This window comes from Zingiber officinale, chromosome 5B (genome assembly GCF_018446385.1).
Source record: "Zingiber officinale cultivar Zhangliang chromosome 5B, Zo_v1.1, whole genome shotgun sequence".
In the NCBI taxonomy this organism is placed as follows: Eukaryota; Viridiplantae; Streptophyta; class Magnoliopsida; order Zingiberales; family Zingiberaceae; genus Zingiber; species Zingiber officinale.
Window position 1 is genome coordinate 89732351 of NC_055995.1, and position 13407 is coordinate 89745757.

General features: G+C 44.3%; 1 protein-coding gene across 1 annotated transcript; it reads left to right on the forward strand.

Moving 5' to 3' along the window:
- The first annotated feature begins 258 nt into the window (after window positions 1-258).
- Window positions 259-1771, forward strand: LOC121984912 (probable sugar phosphate/phosphate translocator At4g32390). Its single transcript, XM_042538088.1, has one exon. It carries the CDS (start codon window positions 419-421, stop codon window positions 1499-1501), a length of 1083 nt encoding a protein of 360 aa, XP_042394022.1. The 5' UTR covers window positions 259-418; the 3' UTR covers window positions 1502-1771.
- Window positions 1772-13407: the final 11636 nt, after the last annotated feature.

Here is a 13407-nt window from a genome sequence, read left to right on the forward strand (position 1 = left end):
ACAAAAGTTGGATTCTCTCCCTGTCAAAAGTCGACATTCTTATGCCTCCATGCCTTAGAAAATTAAATCCAAATAATTATTTAATATTATTATAATATCTAAAAAAGCATGATTGAATGTGTATTAAATTGCCGCGTCTGTCTAAAATCGTGAATTTATTTTTTTAATTCTAAAATTGGAAAGGGTGCAGTAGCAATTTTGATAAACTTCAGGGGGGGGAGCAACTGGAATTTTCTCTCAATTAAATATTTCCGCGCACCCAGATCTACACCGTCGCCCACTTCCATTTCTTCTTCTCGAAGACCAGGTCTCGTTCCTTCTCTCTCGCCTCAGATCCGGTCATCCTCCCACCTTCTCTTCCCTTTCGCGATCGCCTTCGCCATTTCCGCCGGGTAAGAGCGGAGGAGCAGCAGCAGGCATGGGAGTCAAAGAGGGCAACGGCGGTGCCGGCGGCGGGGTAGGGATCATGGCGGCGGAGGGGGTGGTGCGCAAGGTGCTCCTCGCCTACGCCTACGTCGCGATCTGGATCTTCCTCAGCTTCACCGTGATCGTGTACAATAAGTACATCTTGGATCCTAAGATGTACAACTGGCCCTTTCCGATCAGCCTCACCATGATCCATATGGCCTTCTGCTCCTCCATCGCCTTCCTCCTCATCCGCGTCCTCCGCCTCGTGGAGCCGCCGTCTTCGCCGTCGATGACCCGCGACCTGTATGTCGCGTCCGTCGTCCCCATCGGCGCCCTCTACTCCCTCTCCCTCTGGTTTTCCAACTCCGCCTACATCTACCTCTCCGTCTCCTTCATCCAGATGCTCAAAGCCCTAATGCCGGTCGCCGTCTACTCCATCGGCGTCCTCCTCAACAAGGAGTCCTACAAGAGCTCCTCCATGCTCAACATGCTCTCCATCTCCTTCGGCGTCGCCATCGCCGCCTATGGCGAGGCCCGATTCGACGCCTGGGGCGTCACACTCCAGCTCGGCGCCGTCGCGTTCGAGGCCACTCGCCTCGTTCTCATCCAGATCTTGCTCACCTCCAAAGGGATCTCCCTCAACCCGATCACCTCCCTCTACTACGTCGCCCCTTGCTGTTTTGTCTTCCTCCTCCTTCCCTGGTCCTTCATCGAGTTGCCCCTCCTCCGCGGTCAGGCCGCCTTCCGCCCCGATCTTCTCGTCTTCGGCACCAACTCCCTCTGCGCCTTCGCCCTCAACCTCGCCGTCTTCCTGCTTGTCGGGAAGACCTCTGCGCTCACCATGAACGTCGCCGGCGTCGTCAAGGACTGGCTCCTCATTGCCTTCTCCTGGTCCGTCATCCGCGACAGAGTTACCCCCATCAACCTCTTCGGCTACGGCGTCGCCTTCCTCGGCGTTGCCTACTACAACCACGCCAAGCTGCAGGCTCTCAAGGCCAAGGAGACGCAGAAGAAAGCTCAACAGGCCGATGAGGAAGCCGGGAAACTCCTCGGGGAGATGAAAGGTGATCGTAACAGCAACTCTGGGTCTTGATCGATGCCATGTGATCGCCTATCTATCTACTTTTTATTAGCTTTCTTTGCCGTATGCTTCTCATTTCAGATTGATAAGCTCTTATTTAGATACGCAGACGCAGGCCAATACTTCATGCATTAATAATGCAATTCTACTCTTTTTTTTAGTCACTTTTTTAAAAAAAAAATTAATTATGGTTGCAAATTTAGGACACATCCTTAAGTTTAATCGACTCTTGTACTAGATCCAACTACTTTCAAGTAATGGTGATAAAAGTTTATTTCTTCACTTGTTTGAGCCATGACAACTTGTTAACTTCTGTTAATCCATCAGTTTTCTTATGATCATATCTTATTTTGAGTATATGCATGAGTTCTGTGATTCATTTGTTTAATTATTCCATGTGTGGCCATGATTGGAAACAAAGAAAAGGCAAGAGTATGAAACATGTCCTAATATTTGTTGATGAATGAGGAGTCGAGTATGAAAATCCATGTTAATTCTATCATCCTTTTGCTCAAATTAGAGTAGAGTGTTGAGTCTTTGCACAATTTTTTGGTAAGCAATACGTTGTACAAAGTTAGATTCAAGGTCGGATTTGAGTTGCATTGATTCTGATGATAATTTTGAATCTTAACCAATTAATCCTTTCCAAATTCAAGTTCTTCAGATCCACTCGGATTTTATTTTCATTCATATAAAATTAAATTTTCTTTTTCCATTCATTCATGGTAGTGTTATTGTCTCGACAGATTAATTTACTGTCTAATGTACATTTTCAATTTTTATTTTTGCCCTATATGTATTAGTATGACATCGTATTATATATGAAATATAATATACCTTATAAATTCTTTTTTAGATTTAAAGTCTTAAGTAAGATATTGATGCACTACATTACATCCTAATTAATCAACTAGAGAAGACTCTTTCTCGCTCGAAAATTGGAGTCAACTAGCAAGCCCCATAAAAGGTCATTTGCTTTCAAAATTATCAAACAAAAAAAAAACAAAAATTATTCTTGCCTTACTAAATTTAAAGAGGCATTCATCATCGTCGACTGAAACGTGGCGCTAAGATGGAACTATTAATAAATAAATAAATCATATTGTTTTTATATGATCCTCTCCAAAAACTAAGTCAGATGAACAATAAAATAAAATAATTGAAATATTAATCGAATTATGATATTCCATAGGAGGATATATTGAGATGACTTTTATGTTAATCAAGTCATCAGAAGTCATTTGATCAACGTTGTCTGCAGTCAGCGACTGAATTGTCCCGGTATCTGGTACCCCGATACTCCAGGCAGATCCAACGAATATATAAGAAACAGGTTAAGGTGTATAATAATGAAATGCGTATAGAATAAGAATGGGGAACGTACCCTGGCCTAAGGAGGCGCCCTCCGGTGGATCGATGAGCTGGTCGAGATGCTGCTCGTGTTGCCCTGACTTGGAAGGATAGATGACTCTGAACAGGCTGGAGAGCTGGATCTGACGACGCGGAGCCGAACTCAATGGCACGAAACCGGATGCGACATTGATACGCAGATCGGGATAAGACATACAAACTGGATCGGGTTGGAACACAATACACATGCCTGATCGGCGTGGAGGCCGGAACACCACGGAAGCGGAAAGATCGGCGACCTACGACAATCGTGAGTACTAAGGGCGACGACCGCCTCCGGAGATGGCATGTGAAGATGGCTACTATAGCAAGGCTGTGCCGACGATGGCCAACTGTGAACGAAGGGGCTGGCATGGTAGCTTACTGCGATAGCGGCAGCCGACGAAGGCAACGAGAGGGAAACAACTACGGTGTACGTCGCGAAGCGATGGGGACTGCGTCGCCCTCATGAAGCTACTGCTTGCGCGAGGTGAGGCGACATCTGATCTATCCTGTAATGATGGTTGCATAAAGAGGAGGAGAAGAAGAAGAGGAGACGACCAGAATGCCCCCTCATCTCTACTTGCCACATCACAAGCCTCCCCTTCAAATCTAATCGAATGATGCGCAAGTCCGACTGACTAGACCAAGTCGTATAACGTAAAGTGCAATCCCTCCTGAATGTAGAGTCATATCGCTAGTCTTGTCGTATAATGTTGAACGAGTAGTTATGGCGATGTCGAGTTGAACAGGGAATAGAAAGCCGAGCAGGCGACTGAGCAAATGTTGAAGGGACGATTGATCGAATAAAGGTGTGCTAAGCTGAGCGACGTAAAGAATGTCGAGCTGAGCGACGTAAGAAATAATGTCAAGTGTATGCCAAGTAAGCGATCGGTCGAATGCCAAGGGAGACCGAGTGATATCGAGAAGACTGTCGAACGATGCTGAGCAGAGCGATCAGATGATTATACAAATGCCAAGTAAGAAGTAAAAAATAGGTGTCATCCGAGCAACGAATGCGGAGCAAAGCTATAAGTGAGGCATGAGCGGTGAGTGTCGGGCAAAGCGACAAGTGAGACATGAGCGGTGAGTGTCGGGCAAAGCGACAAGCGAGACATGAACGGTGAGTGTCAGGCAGAGCAGTACGTGAAACACGCACGGTGAGTGTAAGATAGAACAACTGTTAAGATAGGTACCTATCATGGGATTTATCCCAATCGGGGAAACAATGGGTCGTATGAGCAATGCATGCTTATAACTCGCTTTTAGGCGGGAGTCTGGGAACCCGACCAAGAGAGTACCGAATGGGCGGTCGAATGGAATCGAGCAGCTGCAAAGAGGATGGGAGCAAAGCCTAGCGAACGACCAAGAAAATACTGGTCGAGCAATAGGGAGAATGTCGAGCGGGTGGAAAGTCAATGAACAAGCGGTGCCGAGCGCGACACTGAGAAAATGATGATCGGGCAATCAGGAGAGCACCGAGTGGGTGGAAAGACGATGAACTGGCACGCGACTGAGAAAATGTCGACCGGGCAATCGGGAGAACACCGAGCGGTTGGAAAGATGATGAACAAGCGATATCGAGCGCATGACTAAGAAAATGTCGACCAGGCAATCGGGAGAATATCGAGCAGGTGGAAAGACGATGGGCGAGCAAAGTCGAGCGCGCGACTGATAAAATATCGATCGAGCAATCAGGAGAATACCGAGTAGGTGGAAAGACGATGGGCGAGCAGTGCTAAGTGCGCAACTGAGAAAATACCGACTGAGCAATCAGGAGAACACCAAGCAGGTGAAAAGATGATAGGTGAGCGGTGTCGAGCGTGCAATCGAGAGAATACCGACCGGACAATCGGGAGAATGTCAAGCGGATGGAAAGACGATGGGCGAGCAGCGTCGAGCGTGCGACCGAGAAAATGTCAACCGAGCAATCGGGAGAACACCGAGCAGGTGGAAAGATGATGGGCGAGCAGTGCCGAGCACGCGACCGAAAAAATGCCGATCGAACAATTGGTAGAACACCGAGCAAGTGGAAAGATGATGGGTGAGATGTGTCTAGCGTGTGACCGAGAGAATACTGACCGGGCAATCGGGAGAATACCAAGCAGATGGAAAGATGATGGGCGAGCGGTGTCGAGCGTGCAACCGAGAAAATGTCGACCGAACAATCGAGAGAACACTGAGTAGGTGGAAAGACGATGGGCGAGCAGTGTCAAGCGTGCGATCAAGAGAATATCGACCGGACAATCGGGAGAATGTTGAGCAAATGGAAAGACGATGGGCGAACAGTGTCAAGTGAGCGACCGAGAAAATGTCGATGGAGCGACAATAAATTACGATCGAGTGATCGAAAAATGACGACTGGACGACCATAAAATGCGACCAAATGACCACAAGGATGTCGAGTAGGCGCAAAGCCTGTGTGCTCGGCGAGCTGAGTCAAGAGCAGATCCCGAGGGATCAAAAGGCACAACGTCGCTACACCAAATGGGCGTGAAGTCCATGAGATCGAAGACGAATGCAAGAGGGGGCAAAGCCGAGGAGCCGAGTGGGCGCAAACTCCGTGAGCCTAGCGGCGAGTGGGGCGAGTGCTAACTGAGCGACAAGTGTCAAGCAGAGGAGCGAGTGAAACATGAACGGTGAGTGCCAGGTAAAGGAGCAAAACTTGACCAACTAGTCGTTGCGCCCGACCGAAAGGTCGTTGGTCGCAAGAGCATGCTCGCTTATAACTAGAGCTAGGGCGAGAGTCTAGAAAGTCAACCGAGATGTCGTTGGTCGCGAGAGCATGCTCGCTTATAACTCGCACTGGGGTGAGAGTCTGGAAAGTTGACCGAGAGGTTGTTGGTCGCGAGAGCATGCTTGCTTATAAATCGCATTAGGACGAGAGTTTGGAAAGCCAACCGGGAGGTCGTTGGCGATACTTCGGTTCGAGACCTGTGGGGATACTCTGGTTCGAGACCAGTGGCGATAGCTCGACCCCAAATGGGGAAGATTGAGCCCTGAAGAGGACGTATCGATAGAGGTACTCCGATCAAAGATCGATGGCAATACACTGGTGCGAGATATGTGGCGATAGCTCGACCTCTAACGAGGGAGGGTAAGCCTTGAAGTCTATAGAAGCGGAGCCTGTAGCAAGTGATGTCGATCGACTGAGGATCTGACTTAATCCCACGACTCTCAAATGCCCGTGAAGTCAGGGAGAGAAATAGTGTCGATCCCCTGACTCCCAAATGCCCGCGAAGTCAGGGAGAGAATAATCTGAGTCCTGACCGTCAAAAAGAGTGAAGCCCATAACAATATAAGGGAGTAGAGCCCGTAACAATAGAAGGAAGCAAAGTGCTGTGGATGGAGGGTGCAGAGCCTGTAGACGTAATAGGATGCAAAACCTCATAGGTGGAGGATGTAGAGAATATAGTAGTAATAGAGTGCAGAGCCCCATGGATGGAGAGTGCAGAGTCTGTAGCAGTAAGAGGATGCAGAGCCCCATGGTGAAGGGAGCATAACCTATAACACGCCTAATCGGGGAGCTGGGCCCCTAGTCCTTGATAGGGGAGTAAGGCCCCTAGCCTATAATCAATGAGCGAGGGCCCTCGATCCTAATCAGGAAGCTGTACTGTGAGTTTTGATCGAGGAGTTGTGTCCCTATTATCTGATCGAGGAGTTGTGCCCCTAATGTTTGATCGGGGAGCTGTACCTCTAGTGTTCGATCAAAGATCTAGGGCCCTAATTTTTTATCAAGGGACTAGGATCTTATTCTCTTATCAGACTGTAAAAAGGGAGCAAAGCCCGTAACGTACCTGATCGATGAGTCGTACCAACCAGCTGAGGATATGTCTCAGTCCCTCGACTTTTGAATATTCATGGAGTCGGGGAAAATTATAATGGAAAAACTAACTTGTCGGCCAGCTGAAGCTCCAAGTCAATTCCCCAACTCCCTAATACCCTTGGAGTGAGGGGATAAGATAATATGTGTTGGAGCAATCTGGGTACCCCAAGTTTTGATATTTGGGCAAAGGTTTAAGTTAGGTTTATTGTTGTATTTGATATGCATTGTGAGTGTGCAGGATATAGGTACAATAAGGAAAGTCCAAGTGTGATCTTGACAAAGGAGAAAAGTCCAAGGATGAGTCTTGGCGGTGTAAGTCCAAGCATGTAGTCTTGGCAACGTAAGTCCAAGTGTGACTTGGCAATGGATGAAGTCCCGGAGGCGCAACCTCTTGGCAAAGGAAGACCCGATAGCAATGACAAGGCCGATGGAAGCTCTAGAAGGCAAGACGTGAAGGATGGGGAGACATCCGAGGGACGTAAGGTTGATGGAGGAGGCTAGAAGGCTAGGTCTAGGTTGGTCGGGTGAGGACGAGTGCTGAGTGAATGTACTCGGGGGCTAAATCCTAGGATTAGGGTTTACTGTAGCAGCACTATAGCATTACTGTAGCAGTACTGTTGCGTTACTATAGCAGTCGACTGATGGTTTCATCAATCGATTGGTGCAGTCGACTGGGAGCGAATAGAGGGCTGGTATCGAGCCGTTGGACTGCAACGGTTGAATTTCCACAGAGGGTAGTCGGCTGATGGTTTTGGCAATCGATTGGTAGGCTAGATTTTCCAACCCGTCGCTTATATAACCAAGACTTGGGAGCTTGGTTGAGGTTGACGAAATAGATGTGGTTAACCCCAATTAGTAGTCTACCTGTGCCCTAGCGTCTCAAGTGTTCTTGTGAGAGTTGTGGTGAGGTTTCTCCACCCACAAGGAGCTACATGAGCTAGTCAGAGTTTGTCGGGGAATCATCCACCGACGGATCGGGATCACCCACCTTACGGACAGCCGTGGAGTAGGAGCCCTAATCTCCAAACCACTTTACATAAACGTGTTAGAGGTTTGATTGTCTTGGATATTGCCTCTAGGTTTAGCTTTCTATTTGTTAGATTTGTTTTGTATTTTCGCTGTGCACTAACAAGCGTAGGAAGCGACGATTTGGGTGAGACGCTATTCACCCCCTCTAGCGGACGTCAAGATCCCAACAAGTGATATCAGAGCGAGGTTAGCTCTTGTTGGACTAATCGCCAAGAGAGCGGCTAGAGGAAGAAGATGGAGTCGGAGGGACCTCTCGGATGGGACATCCGAATCCCACCTCCATACGAGCAAGAGGACTTCGACTATTGGAGAAAACGCATGGAGATGTGGTTCCAAATGAATTGGAACCAATGGATTGCATTGGAGGAACTGTTTAAAGTTCTAACAGACAAGAAGGAAAAGCGTCTCTGACGTCGATATTGGACCGAGAAACAAAGGGAGCAATCGGAGACGGACAAGGAGGTAACTAGAATTTTGATTAATTTATTATCTCCTAATGCGATATTGAATGTAGGTGAATACGAGAACGCAAGTGACCTTTGGAAAAAGATAATTGCGCTTCATGAGAGTCCTACACAAATCCAAGAAGAGGAGGAGCACAAGGAGAATGGCTCATTGGTCCAAGAGGAGAAGAACCAATCGGATGTTAACATGTGTTCAACATCCGAGGAGGAGAAGGAAGATGAGGAGATATCATCCACATCTTCAAGCGAGGAAGAAGTGGAACCGTCCACATCTTCAAGTGAAGAGGAAGAAGAGCAATCCAAGGAAGAGGAGATCTTGGAAGCTCAACCCTCCACCTCAACTACCAAGAAGAGCACAAAGGACCACATCAAATGCTTTGAGTGTGGTAAGATGGGACACTACAAGAGTAGGTGTCCAATGCTCCAAAAGGTAAGGAAGGTAAAGCCAAAACTCAACAAGGTTGATTTAACTAATGTGAGTTGTAGAAAGGAGAAGAAGCACATTAGGTGTTTCACGTGTGGTAAGTGGGGACATTATCATACAAAGTGCCCGAGGAGAGCTCAAGAAATTGGCGTACTTGAAGAAGTGGGAGAAAAAGAGAGCTTCAAGGGTAAGGGAGGTAAACCCTAATTTGAATTCATGTTCAAATTTAAATTCTTCCATGCATTATAGAAATAATTTTTATTATTTACCCAAGCATAATCATGGATTTATATATAATGATAGGAATATGGTTAATGTAGGAGATAACCCTAGGAGACCTATTCATGCTAAATCTAGTAAGAGTAGACCTAATAAGACCCAAACCACTTTGCCAAAGGGAAGGAAAGTAGGTGAAAACCTAAGCATTAATCCCAAGAAAGGAAGACATATGCCTAGGAAGGTAGGTAGGTCTAGGGATGTCCAAGGTGGACATGTTGACTTTAGGGTTAGAACCCTAGAATTGGAAAATCAAGCCTTGAAGGCAAAGCTTGAGGATATGAAGAAAGTCCTAGAGAGGTTCATTATTGGACCTAAAGGACTTGACATGTATTTGGGTGGTCAAAGATCCAAAAATGTCAAATTGGATCCTTCCAAGACCAAAAGAAGGTCAAGTGCTAAGATGACACATGACATGGTAAGGGAGGAGTGACCAAAGATAAGGGAAAGTCATCCAAGGCCAATAAGAAGGAATATGCTAGGGTGACATATAATTATGGCAAAGATGAGGTGTCCAAGGTGAAGGACAAGAAGAAACCAACCGAAGACAAGGTGTCTAAGGTTAAGAAGGTGAGTTTTGTAGGCCAAGTGTCACCCGATGTGCACCGAAGTGGCCTAGCCATAGTAAATGAGTCACCTAGGGAGGTGGCTAAGATTAAGAGTTCAAGGGGGAGCTCAAAGAGTCTTTGGGACATATGGTAAATGATCTCAAGTGAACCAAGATGTGCCAAAGGGATTAGAGATGGATTTGAGTCTCTATTGTAGTTGGTTGGCACAATTGGATTAAGTTTCATGCATGAAAATATGACATTGGGGTCATATTATATGAAAATTAGTTTTTGATGTATAGATGTCATATAAACCAATGTTAGGGATGCATTATGGTTTAGTATGGGCAGATACATCAAGAAGAAGCCAAAACTTGGACTTTAGGTCAAAGTTCAATTGAACCATTTAGCTAGTTTTGAATTTTGTGTCAATCTTGGGATCTATGATAAATATATTTTTATGTATATTTTTCCCAAGTATACATGGATAAAATAGACCTCTCCACAAAATTTGAGATTTTTTGGAGATCTGTGAAATTTTTGGTGCATTCCTGAAGTTAGATTAAAAAGGTTGATTTTTGCTAACATAATGTACCAGTCGACTGGTAACAATGGTTTTGAGTACAAAAGGTTTCTGTAAGCTCATTTTGACGAGACCAGTCGACTGATGGTTTTACCAGTCGACTGGTAGCACTGTTCATGAGCACAGAATGTCTCTGTAAACTCGTTTTGATGATGTCAATTGACTGGTACTTATGACAGTCGATTGATACAATCTAAGAATGTTTTATAGCATTAGAAAATGACCAAAAGAGTAGTAAAATATGTATGTAATCTTATGGGGGATTAATACCTGATGTTTATGGTCATTAGAGGTCAAAGAGTCCAATAATTGGGATATTGTTGGAGCTCTTTTTGATGTACGGCAAGGAGGAGAAGTTTAGGTTTAAGTGGGAAACCTACACACCTTTGAAAGAAATCCTAGCTCAAGGGGGACCTTAGGTGAAGGGGGAGCGATTGCTCACTTATTAGCAAAGGCGGAGAAGTTTACCTTTGCAAGAAATCCTAGCTCAAGAAGTTTACCTTAGCAAAGGGGGAGAAGTTTACCTTTGCAAGAAGTTTACCTTGGCGGCTAGGAGGTGTTAGTGTTGGTGCAGGCGGGTAGGCGACGAGGCAGCTAAGGCCTACCTGATGTGGTGGTGGCGCTCGAAACCAACCCCTCCTCCTCTATGCGTGAGGAGTCGAAGGAGGCATCGGCGGGCGTGGCTACAGTGGTCGCTGGGGTAAAGGAAGAAAGAGAGTAGAGGAGTAGGGGAGTGGTAAATCATCGGCGACAAGGGAGAAGGCGACACCATCAGTGGCGTCATCTGTCTTGGATCGCGGTGGCCTGGAGCAGTGAAGAGATGACGGCTTGGAGGCGATCACCACAGGCGGGCGTCGCTTGTCGGTGGCGGCGAGAGACGAAGAAGAAGCCCTCTCCCTCCCCTCTTTGTGGTGGTGGCGGCGTGAAAACGCAGAAGAAGAGAACGTCACACCCCTCTTCACCCGGACCTGATGAAAATAATTGGATCGCTTCTTATAGATTCACTGAGAATGATTCTAATCTAGTTCATGGCCTATTAGAACTAGAAGGCGCTCTATTAGGATCCCCACGGACAGAAAAAGATTACAGTCAGTTTGATAATAATCGAGTGATATTACTTTTTTGGTCCGAACCAAGGAATCAGTTAGATATGATTCAAAACTATGAAAAATACGAATCGAAGTTTGAAGAAGAGGAAGAGGACATCGATCCACAATAGGTGGAGGAGAATTTATTCGATCACATAGTTTGGGCTCCTAGAATATGATGCCCTTGGATCAATCTATTTGATTGTATTGAAAGATCCACTGAATTGGGATTTCCTTATCGGGCCGGATCATTTCAGGGAAAGCGGAGCATTTATCATGAAGAGGAGGAGTTCTTGCAGAGGAGAACCATGCAGTGTCAGACACTAGATAGATTTTGCAAAGAATAAGACTTTTTTCGAATAAGCCAGTTCATTTGAGACTTAGAGCGAAGCACCCGTGCAAGTAGGTGTGGACGAAGCGGAAGCGAGAATGTCGGCTTGAGTAATGCCAACATTGGTGAGAATCCAATGCCCCGAAAACCTAAGGGTTCCTCCGCAAGGTTTGTCCACGGAGGGTGAATTAGAGCCTAAGATCAAGCCGAAAGACGTAGTCGATAGATAACAGGTGAATATTCCTGTACTACCCCTTGCTGGTCCCGAGGGATGGAGGAGGCTAAGTTAGCCGAAGGATGGTTATCGGTTCAAGGATGCAAGATGACTTTGCTTTTTCAGGGTAAGAAGGGGTAGAGGAAATGCCTCGAGCCAATGTCCGAGTACGAGGCACTACGACATGGAAGTAACCCATGCCATACTCCCAGGAAAAGTTCGAACGATCTTCAACAAAAGGGTACCTATACCCGAAATCGACACTGGTGGGTAGATAGAGAATACCTAAGGGCGTGAGACAACTCTCTCTAAGGAACTCGGTAAAATAACCCCATATCTTCGGAAGAAAGGGTGTCTCTTTACATAAACAATGTCCTAATAAAATGAACTCGCGTCAAACAACTAGAATACCCCCTCATCTCTACTTGCCACATCACTATACATATAAAAATATATAAAATAATATGAATTTATAATATTTTCAAAAAAATAAATAATTTTAGACAATTTAAAATTCTAAAACTAAATTAAACAATATAAAATTAAAAAAAATAAATCAGATTAAGTTGAATTTAGGATTAAATATTCTATAAGAGTGATTGACACGAATAAATTATTTTTTTCAAACTAATCCATCTATTTTTTTTTAATAAAAATGAAATAAATAAAATATCAATTAATTCAGTTAAAAATTAAATTAATTAAATTTTTTAAATAAGGATAGAATCCAAAAAATTAATCAAATCAAAATTGAATTTTTTTGTTTTGTTTTTTTTACTAACAAGATTTATCAATTCAATTTTTATATTTCAATTTAAATAAATAAGAATTTTTAAAATTAAAGTAACTGATTAAATTAATTTTATTTGAAAAAATAAAATACCAAAACAACCTAACTAAATTTTTAAATACAATAAATTTAATCAAATTTTTGTTCACCCTTTTGGTAGATTTTCACCATGCATATATTTGTAGCAGTAAAAGACAAGATATATTTTTCACACAACTCAGAGTTCAATTTTCACACGATGCATATCGTTATAGAACTACAAATAAAACTAAAATGCCATACAGTACTTCATGAAATTACTTGATGGATGAAAATAGGATCAGATCTAAATACCTAATATTAAAAAAAAAACAAAAAAAAAGTTCCACATGCTCGTCGATGAATGAAACAATATTAACACTAAAATCATCACCTACAACGCTAACAACCTGGCAAGAAAAATCATCACGTTCAGATTAGCACAAGTAAACAACCTTGAATGGGTAGCTGAACAACTACCTTAGCAGCCACAGGCACACAGTTATTGCAAATAGGTACACACCTGTTCACTCATTTACAACTTGATTCATTCATAAGGCAAGATCAAAGTCTTGGAGAAGAAAAATAAATAAACAAAACATTTACCAACTGCAACAAGGATAGCATCCAAATCTAGATACAACTTCATTCATTCTCTCACAAAGATTCTATATTCTAAACTATAGGACAAGAAAAATTACTACTAAATTTTACATCAAAGATTATTATCCTATGTCATGTTTGGCTCGAAAGGCGAGAAGAGTAATATGCATGCTTGCTGCTGCATTAGCTCATGCCAGGCTGAATGAACTCACAAGTGAATGGAAAAGATCTAGAGCCACCAAAACAATTTCATTTTAGAACAAGCAATATCATTTTGGCATTGGCTACCAGAAGATCTCCATCCCTTTTATCTGTCAATGAAATCTCAATCCATA